Source organism: Phasianus colchicus, chromosome 7 (genome assembly GCF_987193195.1).
Source record: "Phasianus colchicus chromosome 7, bPhaCol1.hap1.1, whole genome shotgun sequence".
In the NCBI taxonomy this organism is placed as follows: Eukaryota; Metazoa; Chordata; class Aves; order Galliformes; family Phasianidae; genus Phasianus; species Phasianus colchicus.
Window position 1 is genome coordinate 2,970,502 of NC_143442.1, and position 19,240 is coordinate 2,989,741.

Consider the following 19,240-nt stretch of genomic DNA (forward strand, 5'->3'; position numbering starts at 1 on the left):
GCACTTTGCCATTATGGGGATCTGACTCATAAAAGCACCAGACTGACACCATCCGAAATCACACCAAAAATGCAAACAGCACATTTGGAATTAGCTTTTGGAAAGGTTAAATACTCCTAAGGAAGGGAAAGCCCACGTATCACAGTGAGGGATGTGCAGAGTACTCTTGGAGCAGAGAGCTCTTAAGATTCATCTTAAAGGTTGAGCTTGGACAGTCAAAGACATGGAGAACATACATGATGTGATGTTTAGTCAAATGCGGGTAATCCTTGGTTTAGGAATGCTATACCAGAAATGCAGTGGATGATATAGTCGTGCTACAAGCAGATTGTATGAAGACGTGTAAAAATCTGTATTATTTGTTTGAACGAGCTCATTATGGGGAATTTGTTCTTAGAAGAGTGAATCACTGAAGCTTTTGGTTTCATTTTCTTTTAATTGAAAAATTATTTTTGCTTCTAAGTAGCTCAGTGTTAGCAGAAAACAATGAGAAATGCATGGAATAAAATAATATTTTGTACTTTTTTGTTTGTTTTAACTAACAATTGTAATTGTAGTCCTCTACAGCTGTATAAACACCTGAAGGCCGTTTGCTGATGGCTGTTAGAATGAAACACGTGGCTGGTAAAGCCTGGAGCTCAATACTGAACTCGGGGAGGGGGTGGGTTTGGGTTGGGTGAAGCTCAGCTGAGGGAGTGATTACTGATGTGCAGCACCTGGGGCTGGAGGTAGGCGGTCACCTCCCACAGTTCCTTCTGCCTGGCCCCAAGAAGAGAGGCTGTATGGTCTTTCTGGATAGCTGGGAAACTCTGCTATGTGTTACTTCAGTTCCCCCAATGCTTGAGTAATGGGGTTCTGCAGAGCCACCGTCAGCTCCTATGCATCACTTGCAGCTCCATGGCCTATGAAGGTAAGTACAGTGTGGATTTTTTTCTTTTTTAGTTCTTTGATGGTTTTGGCATATTAGGTGGAGTTTAGTGTGGTTTTTGTTGGTTTTGGGGTTTTTCTCGGTCTGTGATCTGGTGGGTTTATATCAAGTATTGGTGGTAAAAGTGAAGAGTGATGAAGCTGTTCTGGTCTTGTGTCAGAGTTCTGTGGTGGCTTTGTCCTGGTGTTGTTGTTGTTGTGATCCTTGGACTTCTTAAATTCAGTAGATCCAGGTTTTCTGGAATAAAAGTGGAGGCAGTTGTAAGTGGAGAGAATCTGCAATGGCCATGGGAGGCAGAAATAACAGTCTGGCGTAAGCTTCAGTCTTGCTTCTTATATCTAAGCTTTGTTTTGGCTGAGTAAGTGCCATACTGAGTTATAGCAAATTCTGTGCATGTCTCTAAGTGCATGTTCTTAAGAAGTTTCTCTTCTATCACTGTTTAGTCTTTCTTCTTGGGTTACTCCTCCATGCTGCTGTGTGCCCTTGGGATGTCCTTGTCCTTAATGGCTGCTTGGAGCTCCTAAATGCTTTCTAGGGGCTTCTCCATGATGTTTCCCTTTGGAAGGACGCTTCTTAATTGTGGGCTGATGTTTGCTAACAGAGATGTTGAAGTATCAATGAATCCAATGAAAAGAGTGACTTTTCAGGTATTCTTGTAGTTCATAATGTAGGTGCGAATGGGCAGTTAAAGGTGCAAATGGGCTCAGGAGAGTTTTAATATGAAGTTAAAGATCTGAAAAGACTCGTCTCTCTAGCAAGATCAGGTTTGTTTGCCTTGGACTAAAATAAAGAATTAGCCTGCTTGTTCTTGTTTTCTTGTGGTAGACGTGGCTTCAACGTGGATGAGTATATTGATGTATCTGGTTTTGCGAGATGTGACATAAGTGATAATGTATTGGTGGATCAAATATAGGCAAGAATTTGCACAGCTTGTGGTGACTGTGATTTTAAATGCATTAGTGTTTGTTACTGCTAATCGTTTCAAAGAAGACGACGTTAAAATCAAATGGCTTAAGAAAAAACTGAAAAGTAATTGGTTTAAAATAGTGGTCTAACAGTGAGATACGCTTCCTAGATTAGATTTTGTCAGCAACAACCAGAACAAGCACTGTGCTGTGACAGAGGCAGGAAAGCTGCAACAATATAGAAGATGTGATGCTTGATAGCAGGAGCAATGACTTCTGGGTCAGGGTGTTACTGTTTTCTTGAATATGATGCAGTGGAAGCTTTCAGAAAGCAACAGGAGGCTACGAGAGCTCTGAACAACTGGTTTAGTTTTCAGTGCCTACTGTTTTGTGCCTCTGCCAGACTAAATGGGCTATTTTGGAAGGGTTCAACTAGTCCTGGTGCAAACCAGGTAGTAAGTCTGAGTGCTTAGAACAGGGTTTTTGTGATGTTAAGTGTTTAGATTGCTGAGCATTGACTGGGGACTTGAGGGGCATGGGTTAGTGAGAACTGTGGATACACTTCTTGCGTTCAAATGGGTAAGCATGTGAACCTGTGGGTCCCTGAAATTGGCATCAGCTGCTCTGTGTGGTGGTAAAGAGATGCACCTGGGCTGCTACTGCAGAATAACCAGCTAACCTGTATTGCCTTTGGTTCCAGTTGGTGTGGTGACCTGCTGGGCTGACTGAAGCCCAGGTCTTTTGTTCTGGACTTCAGGATGCTGAAGGTCTGTGGCAGATCTATTTTGTAGAGGGCACATATTTACCTGGAATCTCCCCAGTTGGGGAGTTGCTGCACTGCACCGAATTCAAAAAGAAAACTGATTGCAGCAGTTGTGGCTGTGAAAATCATTTCTTTTAATCATTTATACCTGCCCAAGCTTTTTCTTAAGTATAGGGCAGTCAAGAGAGTTCACTGAGATTCTTGGCTGCTGCTTGTCCATGCTAACAGTCTGAGTAATCTATTTATTATAGCAGCACATTTCTGATCCTTCTTATAAGTATCCTGGACAAAATGTGCCAGCTAAACTGTACCCAGCAAGAATGGGGGAAGAAGGAAAGAGGAAGGAAAAAAAAAAACCCTCAAAACCTGACCTGACTGTTATGGGAGATGATGATTATAATTCTTCACTTGCAAATTTCCCATTTATGTTCAGCAGCTTCCCACAGTCTCTCACTGTCACATTCATTCAAAAGCCAGAATGGCATTGATGGCGTTCAGCGTTTTGGCTCGTTCTTCCCAGTTCTGCCTGGAGACTGGGTGTACAGTATGTAACGGAAACCTTCCACCAAAGTTCTGCCCTCCCAGTCATCCCTTTTCAATTGAAAACTCCGCTTAGACTTTCCTCATCCTCCTTTTGTTCTCAATCAAATCTGTTTTGAAAACAAAACAAAACACTTGAAACGGCGCTTTTGGAGCTTCCCCTTTGCTAAGCTGTTCCTCCTTCAGATTATTATTATTATTTTTAAAAAGCGAGGCAGCTCAGAAATCATCTTTTGAAGCTCCCTTCACCTATTTATCTTTAAAGCAATGCAAAGTGTGGCTATAAAATCGTTTGGAATTAATTCGTTTTGTTTGCAGCTGCTTATCATCCAGCTCAGGAATATTTCAGGGATGTTCATGTTACTTTTCAGGGAGAACTGTGCCGTTTTCTAGATGTTATCATTATGGCCTTTTAGTAAAGAATTACTGCCACTATTACAGCAACTACAAGGAGATACACTCCCACTCAGGACTGTGATAAGATGTCTCACATCCTCCTCCTTGCAATGGCTTCCTTAGTATCCCACTTCTCCAGTGGAGACATGTTTGCAGCAATGATAACAATTTTCAAAAAGAAACTAATAAAATGTGCACTTTTTTTTTCTGAGGATTGTGATTTCCTCCCAACAAAACTGTCACTGAAGCTAGTAACCACATTTACTAGAAATGATTAGAGATGTGTGACAAATTTACAGCATAATGCACAGCGAAACTGGAAACATTTTTCTTTTCATCAGCTATATGAAAAGCAAGGGGGGGGCTGGAACATGTTTCTCTCCCTTTCTGCCTGACAGAATATTCTGAATTTTAAGATGTGGGAGTATAACTTCTGAATAATGTTTCTGTTAAAGCATTAGCCAAGTTTTTAATAGAGAAAGCACATTCTCGATGGTAATCAGATGTCGGTGGCCACTGGCTAGCATCATTAATCAACAAGGATGAGAGATCTTGGCTTATCACAACAAAGAGGTGGAAACAAATACTGTTGGTTTGGGGTTGTTTTTGTTTTTAATGATAATTTTTAAGTAAGAATTTGTGAATGAGAGAGGAAACGTTTGCTTCCATGGGGACAGGTTGGGCTTAAAACTAAAAGTGCAGACAGATAAATCTAGAAATGTGTAAAGGTTTATATTTAGGCTGTAAGTCACTGAATTGGTAACTGTTTAGGCCAGCTTGAAGCGTAAAAGAAAAGTAGTACATGGCTGTGTCTGTGTCACATGCTAGATTTGGTCAGCTTAAGGAGTTCTGAAAGTATTATCTTCTGTCTCTGTTTCTGATTTAAAAATAAAACTACTATGGTTTGTTTTGTTTTAACTCAGTGGCTGCTATCCAGGTAATCAGAAGGGATCAGTGTTCTAACCTTGGTACTGTCTTCTGCTCTTGAGTGTTGTTGAAGATGGAAAGGTAGATGAAAGATTTCACACTTGTTGCTTCTCATTCTATGCAGTCCTATTCACTTACAGAAAATAAAAAATGAATTTGGAAATAGTTATGAGATGCAGTTCTCTTGTTTAGAAACGTTCAACCCTTGACCCAGCCAAACTCTGTGCACTCTGAGTGCAGTAAAACAGCACATTATATGGCATAGGATGCTTCTGGCACCTCTGAAAGGTGCATCCCTGCCTGTGCAGATCTTACTCTTCAATGATGGTAGGTAGTTGTTTGGTTTTTTTTCTATTTCTGTTTGCCATTTGAATCAAGTGTGGGAAATTAGGCTAAGCCTAATGGAGGCTTTGAGCATCATCTGCTTAGGACAGTGGATTTGAATTCTTTACGTTGCCTTTTAGTGTCTCTTCTTCATTAGTCAAGCAGTGCACAATGTGAATATGTAGCTGAAATCTCAACTTTGGCTTCATAATGTGGACCTGCATGCTTTGTCTGTGTAAAGGTGAGGGCCTCTGTGTTCCATGTGCGGAAAGGAAATGTGAATGGCGGATAGAAAAAGAAAGCTTGAAGTTCCTCCAGAAACAAAGAGTTCTGAGCTTTGTTTGTTCTCTAGCTGTGATTGTTATCCTCTAGTTTATGATGAAGTATTAACTATCATTCTGCTTGGATCCAGGAAAAAAAGAACAGCAGTAACTGTTTGATACCTGAGTAGTGCTTTTAAGGGCGAGCACTGTATGGAGTAATTATTTGGCTATCACATGCAAACTACAAGTTTTAAAAGAATAGTATTTGAAACTGAGATTCAAGGAAAAAAAAACCCACCAGATTTAATGTTGGAAATGAATAGACTTATCTCATGTATTCAATATAAAAGCCTGAGCAGAGTTAATGAAACACTGCCTTTCATAAGGAAAGGTACGTCCTACATTTGGGTGAGGTTATCAGCAACACAATGGAAAAAAGATTAGGGGTAAAGTATGTACAGGCTTCCAATCTACTGTGAGTTAGTACGAAAATAATGTCTGGAAGTAATTTAAATCCCATGGTAGTATTTAGGTAGAGGACAAGCTATTGAACTTGAGTTTTAAGGAGCACATTGACCTATTGGATGTTGGTTGGTGGGAATGTAAAGGTGTTGAATAACTTTGGGAACATACAGCATGCGAATACAAAACTAGATTATTAAATACCAGACCTTCCATAGAGGTGCAGTGCTTTGTTGTTTTCCAGGAATTATTTTTAATTCTCATATTTATACTTTAAGATATTTTTCAACAAATATTAAGTATCGTGGCGATGCAAGATGCTATCGTGACTTAAAATCTTGGCACAAATAGTGGAGTATTACGACTGCATTTTCTGCTTAAGATTTTTCTTTCACTAGATTTTCTGGGGTTTAACTGCCATAGGAAAAGTTCTGTGCTTTTCTGTGAGCTTAGGGATGTTTTGTGTCATTGGGAGGTTTATGGTGATAATGTTAGCTTTGATTTGAACAAGCCAGAATGTATCTAAGTGTAGGTACTGCATGATTTTATTCTTATAGGTTTATACAGGTAATGAAAAGGACACGAGGGATGGTGATGATAAAATGAAAGAGTGTGTATGACAGTTGAACATCTACCATTTTGTTGGCTTAGGGACACAGAAGGAACTTCAGCATTTATCTTCAGGACTGAAAGCAAAGAAATGCCCAGCTTTCCCAAAGGTGCTCTAGTCATGACATAAGGATGCCTGATGTGGCGTCTTTAATGTGCTCCCATCAACACCATTTCACTGGTGTTCAAATGCTAGATTATTCCTGACTCAATTTCCCTTCCTGAAAACCATGTTACTGTTCCTCATCTGTTGTAGTAAGTTGTTGTATTTACCAGGGAATGTGTGTACAGAATTATTTTTGAACCATGAATGAAAGATGCTCCAGAGTGCAAAGAATTATTGCATTGTTTTTATTCATGACTTGAGCTGGGTTTTAGTTAGTTGTGTGCCTTTGTATGCTGCGTACTGGGTTTTTATAGCAGTGTCTATGTTCTCTGGGTACCTAAGCAGAGATTTTCATTTCAATAGTACATAATTCAGATGCTGGATTCATACCAAATTCACCTCCTCTGCACATTTTAACTGCATTATTAATAATAATATGGTTGATTGCTGATGCTATATATTTGTTTTCTAAAGAGCTTGTTGAGAAGCTGGGCGTGTTAATAAGGTATGGTGTGTTTCTCCTGTGTTCTCAGCAAGGCTCCTGCCTGTAGCATGCAACTGGCACTGCCCATATTCTCTTTTCAGTGCTTCTAGGCAGAGTGCGCAGGCATTTCCAATTCACTAGATCGTTCACAAGTTACCTCCAACCCAACCTTGTCATTGCAATTCGTCACACTTGCAGTGTATGCTTTTATCTGCTGTATTTTGCTGAAGTCTCATCACATCAGGCCAGTGCTGCAGGGTACTAGACAACAACGAAGATCTCGAGTGCAGTTGAAAAGGTAGCTCTATGAAAGAGAAAAATAATGGCTGTGATCACTGCTAGATATCCTCTTTCCACAGATCCTGCAGCCTTTTTGCCATTCCAAGCTCCAGTTAAGTTGTATGACTACCCTCCCCATTGCCAGTATACCTGGCATCATCTTCACCATGGTGGGGAGGGAGAGTAGAAACCCTGACAGAGTATCTCTGGAGGGAATATTGGGCACTGTTTCAATGGGAGTCATTTTAGGGGAGTCTTTCTCTCTAATCACCTTTTAGCTTGCTGATCGTGGGAATTAGGATGGAGTCATGATTGAACATCAGGCTGTGCAGCACTCATGGCTTTACCAAAAAAATCTGGGCTGTCCTTGGGCAAATCATCAAAGGTTGCTTTATCTCATGTTGGAAGCAATGAGGTTACGCTAATACCAAAATTAAAAAGGTGAGAACAGAATCGGTCTCCTTTGCTTCAGTGGGAAAATATTGGTGGGAGGTGGATGGTTGGACTGGATGGTCTTGGAGGTCTTTTCCAACCTTGGTGATTCAAAGAAAAAGTCATAGTTTTCTCATGCCTCTCACATTCTAAGTTCACTTTTAGAACTTGAGTTTGTTCTTTGTGTTTTTTGTGCAGTCCCTAACATGAAGATTCCTTGGTCCCAGCTACGGTTTTGGGTTCATAGACACTGCATGGTGATTTCTATAGAGAGACGATGCTGCGTTGTTAGGTACCTTCCTTGAAGAACGAAGGTTAAATTGCTGCTTCTACTGATATTTGTGGTTGTGTGCTCCTTTATAGAGCTAGGTAAATTTTCACTTTCTGTAAGCATGAGTTACAGTTGGTCGTGATATATATGTGTATACATCCTTATGAATTTTGGTACAAAACTTAAACAAGTGGGGAAAAAGAGCAAAAACAAGAAAGCTGCAATTCCAGGTGAATTCAAAGGTGAGCAGAGCTTCACTGAGCTTCTCTTTCTCAGTTTGTCGTTTTATTAACATAGAACGTTTCCTCAGATATACTGTAATAAATTCATGCTAGTACTATGCATGTTTTCTTGGGAGAAAGAGATGAAGCTGCTGCCCCACAAAGGTGTATGGAGGGCATCACAGAGGAGTGTGGAGCTCCTCTGCCCTTCATCTTGCTGCCTTTTTAGATTGGTCGTGGTAGTTGGTGAAGCTTTTGACAGAGTCTTGTGTCCTACTGGGAGAAAAATGAATGCAGGGACCTACGCTTGGGTATGGCTCCAGCATTGTTTTGTTAGCAGACAACACAAGTGTAGTGATATTTCCCAATCTCAGCCTGTGGAGGGCAGCATTAATCCTAATCCCAGATCACCCAGCATACACACAAACTATCAGACAGGAGATAAGTCTGAGGAATGCTGCATCATCTTTTGAAGATGAGACCATTTTACTTGGGATTTTGGTTAGATCCTGATAGGCAGAGGTGGGAATGTTGATGTTACAAACTCGATTGTTGCTATTATCTCTTGTCTCCTCAAAAGGAGGAAGGGTGGTCTGAGATGCTTCATAGGCTGTGCTCGTGCTCTGCTTTAAGCTGTAGCACTGAGGCTCCTCTGCTGCATTTGTTCTGCCCAACTCGTGTTTTAAGCATCCTTCCTCTTGTTTAATAGCGTTGCTGTAATAATAAGATTAGGTCTGGACTTTTCATTGCTGCCTCTCAAGTTTCAGTTAACGTGTTCTCAGATTGCAGGAAGCATATTTGAGCAGATGCCTATAAATAAGCTCCATTGCTGTCCTTCCTTCTGAAAAACATTAAAGGATTGGAAATGACGATGCCATTGAAGTCTTGGAATCAGTTTGCCTAAGCGATGTAGGACCTCATTTCAGATAATATTCTGAAGATGCATTTCTGTTTTTAAGAAGATTTGGTCAACAATTGACAGGAAGAAAAGGCTAAATAGTAATGAGAAAGTACTGCAATTGCACTTTTTTCAAGACTGGTGCTGTAAGTGATTACATGCATGATTGCAAACCATACGTTGGCTCCACAAATGCAGTCTGACCTACCTGTATATTTTCAATAAGAAGTGATGTCTCCTATTTCTAGGAGAAGGAAAAAAATCTGCTGTTTTAAGCTATATACAAATGATAAAAGCGAAGACATCAAAGTGTGCAGCCTTTCAACTCATGCTCAATTAGAATAAAAGTTTGGTAGCTGTTTTAAACATTTATGGCTAACTAACTGTGACAGCGTCTCAGCTCTGCAAATGGGATGATTTTGGATTGACTTTTGATCTGACTGACAGTTCCTTATATACTTTGGTGTTGGTTTATAGCACACGAGTCCGCATTTGAATCCACATGTGACTAATTAGGAGCTGTTTATGGTCTGTATGTACACATTCACACAAGAAGAAAAGGTTTTTTTTAACTGGAGCCACGTTATTAATGGAAAAGTTAATTTAACAAGGTGCGTGACCTGCTATGTTTAATGCATCTATAACAAAGATTAAAAAAGAAAAAAAAAAATGTGTGTTTTAGCATAAACCAGTATTAATAGTAAGTGTGTATGCCGAGAGGAAGATGCACTTAAAATCCTTCTATATCTATGGCTATTACACTGTGAAGTGTCATTCAGGCTGTTTTACTGTATGAGTATCTCAGTGAGAAACTTAATTTGAGTGTAACTTCTGGCCTTTCTGATAAAAAACAAACACGTATGTCTACACCCATCTCTTCATCTACCTTTGTCGTAAGGGCTCTTGACAACACGAGTGCTCCTATCCTGTGTTTGTGCTGCCCAACACCCCTGGGGTTTGCAAAGAGGCTGCAAAGAGAAGCACTAAAACGAATACGAACATAATAAGGTTTTGGTGATAAAATAATGCTTCCGTGTCACAGAAAACGAAGCTGTCAGCATTCCTTTGTAGGCCTCTCTCAGGCTTAAGAAAGGGTCCTTGACAGTTTCAGCATTGCCTTTAAATATCTTATTGAAATGTAGATTAAGACTGTACATCTTATAATGGTCGGAAAGCCTTTTCATTTTAAGTCTTGTAGAAAAGCAAGTATTAAGTAAGTATTAACTTCAGCAGCTATATTTTAGCATTTTTCTCAGGTTGATCCTTCCTAGACCTAATATTTAGATTTATTTAAAGAGGCAGTAGATTACCTGCCAGTACAGTAGTACGGCATTGTGTGCTGTTCTGAGTCACCATGAAGTCAGATTAGTTCTGTCTTTTTATTAGTGCCATCTTTCATGTTTTACAAAAGCATTGTGTGCACACTGATACTATCATCAGCGATGTGTCAGTGTTCTAGGTTAATGTGTACTGTTTTCAAACATACTGTAGTTTAATGTTAGCTTATTGGAAGTGGAAATGACGTTGAAATTTTCTTCTGTGAGCCGGGCTTTTTCAAAATATTTTGTAATTCAAAACTGATCTTTAACTTTTAACTGCTTCTTCTGATGAAATGTGAAATAGTGTTTTGTGTTTTATCAATCAAGATTTCTTTTAAATTACTCTGAATTTCAGTTTTTGAGTGCTAACTTTGGACTCGTTTGGTCTAAATTGGGAGGAACTTATCTTTCAGAAGGCTCTTAACTTAAGAAAGTCAGTTTCTAGCAGTTGTTGGTCTCTTGCTGTGAAATGGCCAAAGCTGAAAGTACCAAGAATCCCAAATCATTCCCACATCTCAAACATGCAGGTACAAATCTCCACCAGGGCTTAAGATAATGGCTAAGCTCATAGGAATATCATCTCAAAGGTAACGACCTGGATGTGATGAGGTAGACTTGTTGCTGTTGTTTCTTATATAACCCATACTATGTATATAATGAGCTTGATTTTGCAAAGCTTAGCTGTTACAAGGACAACTTTCAGCTGCACGGATGTGATGTAGTTAATTGGAAGCCAATAAATGTACTGTTTATACACACTGACCTTTCAGAATGGGTTCCTGCTTTAAACAAGTGCAAGAAATATAGTGCTTTAATGATGGTAGATTCATGTTTGCTGAAAGCATATCAATAAATATTTGAATGTAGAAGAAAATAGTCTGGCTCACATGAGATGGGAATGAGATAGCATGAGAAAATGATTCACGAATGAAAAAGATGTAGTGTGAGGAGTAATGACATGGGTGCTTTGTGAAGTCTGATAGTGGTAGTTAAGCTTCTGAATAGCCAGCATATAAAGTACTTAAGGTGTCCAAAAAGTACTGCTAGTTACTTCAGTGGTCTCTGTGAATGCTGAAATGTTCAAATACTCCAGGATATTTTTATTTCTAAATGGTGGATTGTCTTTTCTAGGACTTCTAGTATGAGTTGGTTGGTGTATAAGGAAATCATTGAATGGCTCTACAGAGGTTTAATGTGTGCTAGACTTAATATTTGAAGCCAACTGAATTTTTTTTGATTTCTTACTCTCTTCTTCTTTCTTGTTCCTCCACTCCTATTATTCTGCTATGATACATAGTATTTAATGCTTCATATCTGAAAAAGTAGGAAGTAAAGCATTTATACACCTGGTTTTACAAATAACTGATCTGGAGAAGTAGACAAAACTGTCCTGATTATTTTTGGAGTGGGGTATTTTACTGTTCTTAAACCGATGTTTAATGATAAGAGGGACTGCAGAACTTCCAGTGTTGATTAAATAACAGTAACTTGTGTGATTATTTTGAGATGACACGGAGAGCATCTCACCTGCACTTAGTCACAGAATTGCACTCAGCCCTCTGGTTGCATTCAGATGCTGCTTTTTGTGCAGTTTTCTGCACAACAATGAGAAGAATGTTCAGCTCAGCAAGTTGTTAGGATTCATGGAAAAAGTTTTTTTCCTCTTCGGCCTCCAAAATCAAGTTAAAGTATCCATCTAAAATGGCATAATGCTGGAATAACTCCAACAAAAATCTGGTTTTACATTCATAAATAAAGACTTTTGTCCTCCTGATCTTACTCTGAGGTTAAAATGAAATTGAAAAGTAGAAATGAAGCTTGCTTAGAAATGTGATGTTGTACTTGATTGCAAGCCAAAACCATGAAAAATAATTGAATTTCCCTTTTTGTAATTTAAAAAAAAAAAAAAAACAAACCCAACTTAAATCACACAAAGTTCATTCAAGCTGAATCCAGGGATTTCCATCAACCAAATGTGAGAAATTCTTGAGGAACTCTGGAATTTTAGCAAATTTTAGATGAACCTGAAATTTATTTGATTGCAGTATTCATAATCAAGATTTTGTCTTGATTTATCTCAACATAACTGATTATTCACTGGGATCAAATGAGATTTATGCTTAATTTTTTTGAGTTATGTACTGAACATGGTCAAAAGATGTTGCAGCCATTACAAAAGTAGGGAACTTTTCTACATTGCGTTGATGATGTCTGTTTTAAGAAACAGTTGTTTTTGTGCCCTTGTGAGGGCTTTCCAGCCCTTAATCTCTACTTTCTTTTGGTCTGGGGTTATATCTCAAAGCATTATGATGGTCTTGCCTGATTTTATGCATTTGCATTCTGGTGGGATGGATGGTAACATTGAAGAAAAACAACTCCCAAACAATCAGCGTGTTTGCTCTTTGTAGCTATTCAATACTTCTTTGTGCTCTTGTGCTCCCTCTACTGACTCTGAACCTAGGAATGAGGTGCCCAACAAGTACATAGAGAAGACCATGTGTGGGTGCAGGGACAGGAGTTAAGAGATAACGTGTCTTGATTTGGTGTTAAAGCCTCGATTGCAGCCTGGTAAAATTGGAACCCAAATTGTGGATATCTTGTGTCTGGTCGGAAGGGAAGCAGAATACCTCAGTCTCTTCCAGAGGGGAAGTCTGTCTGTAAGTTGGTATTAATAATTAACCTTGTGATCTTTGAGGAGGATGAGGAATACAGAAGCTGTTGAGAGAAGTGCACGTAAAGAACACCCCTATCTTTGCAGCTGTTTGACAGGACTCAACTCCAGGAAATTCTTTAATACAGTTGAAGTTTGGGTGTTAATACAGTTTTTTTTTCCACTGCTGTGATGGAAAAGCTTCAAATTTTAAAGCATATGAGGATGAATTAAGTATTAGCTAACTTGTAGACCTGATCTTTTCTCAGTCAACGACCTTACACAAAAGGTACATGTTGAACAGACCAATTCATCATCTTATCTGAATGCAGTTCTGGTATTTTCCTCAATGTAGTCAAAAGTGTGGAAGAATTCATATCTTCAATTCTGATAAAGGGAGGCAGAGTTTAAGGTATCTTCCATCTGAGTAATTCACTTCACTCGTGACAAAGCATTTCAGTAAGGTGAGAAATCAAGCAGTTCTGCTTTCTTGCTTCCTTTTTCCTTGGATTTTCATATGTTTGCTTTCCCTTTGGTCAGTGATGGGTGATGGACCCTCCTTAGAGTAAGGGCACTCCCCTAGAGGGGAGATGGTCAGTCTATCCTTAGACCATTGGTGCCATATCTGAACTTCCACTCACTGCCATGACAGCTTTCTACAGATGATCTATTTTTCTGTTCAATTTATTCCGATCAATTTATTAAAACCCAAGTTCATAACCTGTCAGATCATGCAAAACTCCACTTTTGCTTTGCAGATCAGTTTGCTGAGATGCGTTGGTGCAGGAGGCATGTGGGTTGGATTTGCTCTTCTTGACATTACCTCTCTTATACTGTCTGTACCTGGTGACTGCCTGTAAATGAATCAGTCACTTGGGGTACTACCCTCTTCAACAAAGAGGGATACTGAATTCTGATATAAAGCATTTAGGGGCTGAGCTGACTGAAAACAACTGTCTTAATGAGAAGCTGCTGTCAAGGCTCACATTGCAAATTTGGAAGATTTTGTCCTCTCCTGTGTCCTGTAACATGGAGGACCCACTGAGCATCTGAAATGGCACTAGAACCTTGCTGGACAGCTGAATTAAGCTTTATATTTCTTCCTTGCAATTAAAGAAATCCCACCTTAGTGTGGGACCTGTTTCTCTTCCTTGACTATTGAGGACATTGTGCATATGCAGCTTGAGACATGAATACATCTGGCTAGGTAAGGCAAATGTCATCACTTCAATCTGTTTTCCTGTGGTTGATGTGTTATGCTTATTTTTATGTAGATGTTGTTCCTTTTCTTAAATTTTAAAGTCAATGTAAGAAGTACGGAATGAACTTTAGCTCTTTCTGATGATTCATTTTCTTGGTTGTTTTGGGATGTTCAAGCACCAAATCATTGGTCATGATTTTTATTTCTAAATGCACTCCAAACATTCATGTGATGGATATACATGGCTATGGCTGACAGTAACCACAAGTTATACAATTATTGGATTTCTGTCATACTGCCTTGATATGAGTGTTAAAATATCCCTAATGTCGTAACAGAATCAAATTCTCTCTCTATATATATATGAGTATTTGAAGCATGACCTCCTAAATGACTTTAACATTGAAGTCAGTTTTGCTTGGAAATTTCAAAACATTCAGCATGCACCTTCAATTTTAATATAGGAAATATTCAAAGGCTGAAGCTAGGTGATACAAATGGATTTAGAATATGAAGTTTATCTGAGACATCATAGAAAAATGTGAGAGAGGAAGTCTAATCTGCACTCTGAATTCTCAAGGTTTATTTTCCTAATTTGGGCTCACTGCAAGTTTCAGTCATCCTCAGTCCTGCCATGCTGGGACTGGGGCTGCCCAGAGTGGTGTTTCTTCAACCACAGGTGAATGTTCAATGCAGTGGCTGTATGGGCTCTGATCAGCTTTGCATGTGAATCTCTTGCTTGAGAATTTGCCAGACAAAAAGTCTTCCTAGATTGCTTTCTCTTTTTCCCACTTCTCCTGAGACCTGCAGGGGTTACTTCAAACTGGAGCCAAGACTGGACTCACGACTGCATCTTTGAATTAGATCACCAGGCATGAACGGAGCAAAACTTTAACTCCTAGTGCTTCACAATGTTCGCAGGATTTTTGTATTACTGGAAGATTGAAACTCTTGTTAATATTCATTTACATTTTTCTAATGTTTACTGCCTGGCTTTGAGCTGAATTAGTGATTTATTAGACCACAAAGTATTACCCAAATTTTTCTTGCTTCTGATGTGAAACAGCAGTAATAGGCAAGCTTTTAGATGGTGAGATCCTGCACACCTGGAAAGAAAAATCTTCTGTGAAGTGGGGGACTGAAGTATTCAGGTTTAAAACAACTCAGCTGGGATGCCTGAATATGTGCTCCAGTAGATGGATTTGGGACATCTCAGTCTTATTTTTCAAGTGATAGCATTCTCAGTTCTGTTTTCATTCTCCTCTCAGTTCAAACTGGGATGCAGAGAGGTATCAAAAAGGAAAAGGGTGGAAATAAGTGACAGAGTAACTTTGTATTGATTATTGCACTGGAATATAAATACATTTTATTAGTGCATAGATTGAAGCAAGCTTTTTTCCCCTTGTTAGTAGATGAGATTGTTCTCCTTGATACACCTTAATGGGTTTATTTTAGTATTACTGAGAAATCCCAGTTTTATTTTCTTTTAGAAGAATATAATTAAGCTGTGATGTTCCTATGTGTTCAGGTAGGTAGGTATGTTTTTTTAATTCTTGTATACTTTTGCAAGTATTAATACAGGAAAAAAAGGGGGTTCCTTATTGTTTTTTCCCTCCATTAATAATCTGTCTCATAAATAATAAGGAAATCCTCGATAATCTGCAGTTTCTCAGCTATAAGGTGCCAAAGAAGTCAGTGTGTTGTCCCAAGGGAGCAGATGAAAAGGAAAACGAGTGTGTTTCTGTTTATTTTCTTGGCTCATTGCTTTATGGATATGCGGGACCTAAGAAATAAATGGTGGTCAGAAATGAACGAACACGTTTATTAGGGCAGTTAGAAAAAGATGCTGTTTTTTCTATTTGCCAGGGTCCTTCTGAATAGTATGTTTGGCAGCTACCAAATGACATGGCCTGCACTGAGCTGATTTTGACGAAGCCTCTGGGATGTGTTAAAAAGTAAACCGGAGCAAATCATGTACTGGAAAGCATAACTCAATCAAGGAAAAATGTATGATTAAGGGCGACATGGGCAAGGAAAGCTTTGTCAGAGCTCAGGGTAAATATTTGTATCAGTGTGAAGTGAAAGCTTCACATTGCTGATGTCAAGCAGCTGGAATTTTCATTGTTTATAAACTTTTGTTGTTACAGTTGGGTTTTGGCAGAAAAGGTAGCAAAGAGTGAACAGTTTCCCAGCAAGCAAGTCTGAATTTTGATAAGGCAGTTTGAACGGGTAGAAATACTGCATCTTTACATTCCTGTGTCTCACAGCATCATGTGTGACCACCAGTTGCTCTGACACGCGGTTGACTTGCCCTGTTGGAGTTGTCCAAGCACACTGCAAAGCTGAAGAGATGCTGCAGATGACTGCTATTCCTGCGAGAAAGCAACGAGTAACTATCAGCTCACGAGACTTAAATAGCTGTTTTAACAACCGCAGCTCTGTCTTGTTCAGAGTCCAGAGTTCATTTGTCTTCAGAGCGTTGCCAGTATGAGTCAAATATTTTAAAGAGGAAAATATATGACTTATTTGGGGATTGAACCCAATTCTTTGGATTCTGCCCAGAAGCCCTAAGATGATAAACTAATGCGCTACCTTCCCCCACTCCCTAACCCTAATGTACTTAAACTGCAGAATGTATTTTGCAAAGTACAACACTTTATTCTGCAAGTTGTTTTATTAGAGCATTCCAGGGATTTGAGATTTAGTAGTTAATCTGTAGTGATTTCTTTCTCGGGGTAGAATTTTGGATTCTGGTCCTCTGTAATGTGAATTTGAGTTGATTTTGGTGGGAGCTCCCAGTATTGGATATATTTTGGTAAACTGCAGGTCAGCTGCTGTGGATGGAAGTTTTTAACATTGGTGGTTGTTACGGTGCCATTTGTCATTAGGGGCATGATCTCAACTGCCACTTCAGGTTTTGTCTCTAACCCAGAAATGGGAAGTAAGGTATTGCAGAAGCAACCTGGGGGAGAAAAAGCATTGCAAGAAAAATAGGAAAAGCTCTGAGAATGGTAATTAAATTCCCAAGGAAGGAACTATTGCACTCTACAAGAAGATAGGTTCTGTTGAAGAACTGGCTGGGGGGGTGACTGGAAAGTGTGTGCTCCTCTGCACATGTATGTGGAGATGCTTCAATTTAAAGAGCTCTGTATTTTAGTCAGAGCAAACCAGGGGCTATCCCTGCCAATGAAAAACGGTGCTCGGCAAGAACCTAACAACATTACCCAGCTGCACTAAGAATAGAAATCAAGCCCCTGCTGGTATAATTAAGAAATCTTCACTTCCAGTCCCTGGGCTTTAGAGACCTGGATCACTCACTAATTCCAATTTAGAGAGCTTTTTTGATAAGAGCTTTTGTAAACTAGGAAATAAGCTGAGAGTGAAAACTTTTCATTGCAAGTATTTTAGTTACGCAGTCAGGCTGTTCAGTGTTATTGAATGTTTGGTCTGTCCTGGAGGGAAATCAGATATCAGCACTGAATTGAAGAAATACAGTGTACTCATCTTCCTAAGGTTTTTTTTTTTTTGGGGGGGGGGGGGGGGGGTGAAATGTGGCACTCATCCACAGTCTGTTGTCTTACATTTGGAGAAGACATCAGTTTCATTCATAAATGTGTAGCCTGGCTTGGCAGTAACCTCCTGAGTCTCCTGGCTGCTTGGAGCTGTGGATAATGTAGGGGCAGAAACTCAGCCTGGGCACGGATGGATGTTTGGGTGAAATTAAATTAAAACCTTTCTGCAGCATGGACTCTGTAGTTGATTTTGATCTCGTTTGTGTTGGTCTGGGAGCTGCTGAGGGAGTTGCTCTGGTTGGCAGTAATGGGAGGGTTCAGTGTCTCACCTGTTTATCTCTAAATAGGGTAGGTAGACTAGTGATATCTATATATTGTTTCCCTCTCTACGTGGGAAGAAGTCTGTCAGCCGTAGAAACGCTGAGAAGCTTGACTGAACATCCACTTCTTTAACACAGGTGGATATTGATTTACTTTCATGTAGCTTCTCTTTGACTCATCTCTTGTTCTTGTTTGTTTCTTAACATTCTTCCTTCTCACCAGGCTCTCTTCTTCAGTTTCTTTGAAACAGCATGCAAATTTCGTACTACTTCTGTGTGATTCAAACCTTGTAACCCACACATTCCAGGAGGTTTAAAGACACGGGTGAGATCACCCGCCCACTCATTACTTATTATTTTATGCATGGTAATGGAACAGGTCAAGTATATGCCTTGTAAAAGGGTGCATCATAACTATTACACTGCTCAGAAGATGGAACAGCATATTCTGTTTCTAATGCTGCCACTGACATCGAGTTGCTTTTCTACTTGCTTTCTCACCTGGGACACAATTATGATGATTTTGGACGTATGAATTTTGAGTGTGTTGGACCAAGTGAGATGACGATGCTTATCAAAAGATTTTGATGGAGAATTTTTGTGCTTGTCTGCTGTTTTCCACACATTGAGTGTAAGAGCTCTTTGCCTTCTATGACAGACCTTAACAACACTGACAATCTATTCATGGAAGGGTTTTTAGTTAATGATCTCTTATGCTATTGTGCCTCACTGTATTTTCTGCTCGCCTCTGCTTTCTCCAATCATGGACTGAGCCTTAGTCACCCCCCCATTGCTTGTACCATTTCTGTGCCTATTTATTTTATTTTTTAAAACAACAGCTGTAGTAGTAGATCATGGTCTGAATTTTCCTGCTTTACAGAAGTTTTTTGGTGGCGTTCTTGCTGATGTAAGTCAGATTGTCTTTGCTGTCTAGGATGAGATGATGCTCATGAGTTTGGGCTCTCCTCCTTTCTTCCTTCTGAGAGTTGGTGTTCATTCTGACATATTTGTCTTTACAAACAATACTGCGATAGGAATCCAAGCATAGGAAGTTCCTCTAAAGGAAGAGGGTTTCTGCTTCTCAACAAACCCGGAGTTGCTACTGTCAGAAGTCTGAGTATCAAACAGAGCTCGGTGCTTTAATCTAGCACTGGGCATTCTTGGAGTCTGAGTTAGCCGATGAACACAGTGTGCAATAAATGTCTATCTTCCTCCTTTCTTGATTTCTCCCCCTGCTTTAGAGGCATGCAGCATATTTGCAGAGCTCTTTGTATAAGTACTTTAACCAGGTGGCAGAAGATGAATGATGGTGGTTCCAGCAGATTTCTTCTAATCTTCTTGGGATTTGGGGACACTGAGATTTGTGTGTAGATATGTGCCACTTGTACCATGATAAGAGATTTGATCGTACAGTGGGGAGGCTGCTCCCC

The 19,240-nt window shown here is 39.5% G+C and overlaps 1 protein-coding gene across 2 annotated transcripts in view; it reads left to right on the top strand.

Moving 5' to 3' along the window:
* Positions 1 to 692: 692 nt before the first annotated feature.
* The window catches only part of LOC149917176 (uncharacterized), a 226,912-nt gene continuing 208,364 nt past the window's right edge, over positions 693 to 19,240 (top strand). For both annotated transcript variants that reach the window (XR_016468106.1, XM_090143500.1), the window contains exon 1: positions 693 to 910. Coding sequence is in view for 1 of the 2 variants with exons in the window: in XM_090143500.1 (XP_089999626.1) it covers positions 898 to 910 (13 nt within the window). In the remaining variant the exon portion in view is untranslated. The remainder of the gene's footprint in view (positions 911 to 19,240) is intronic.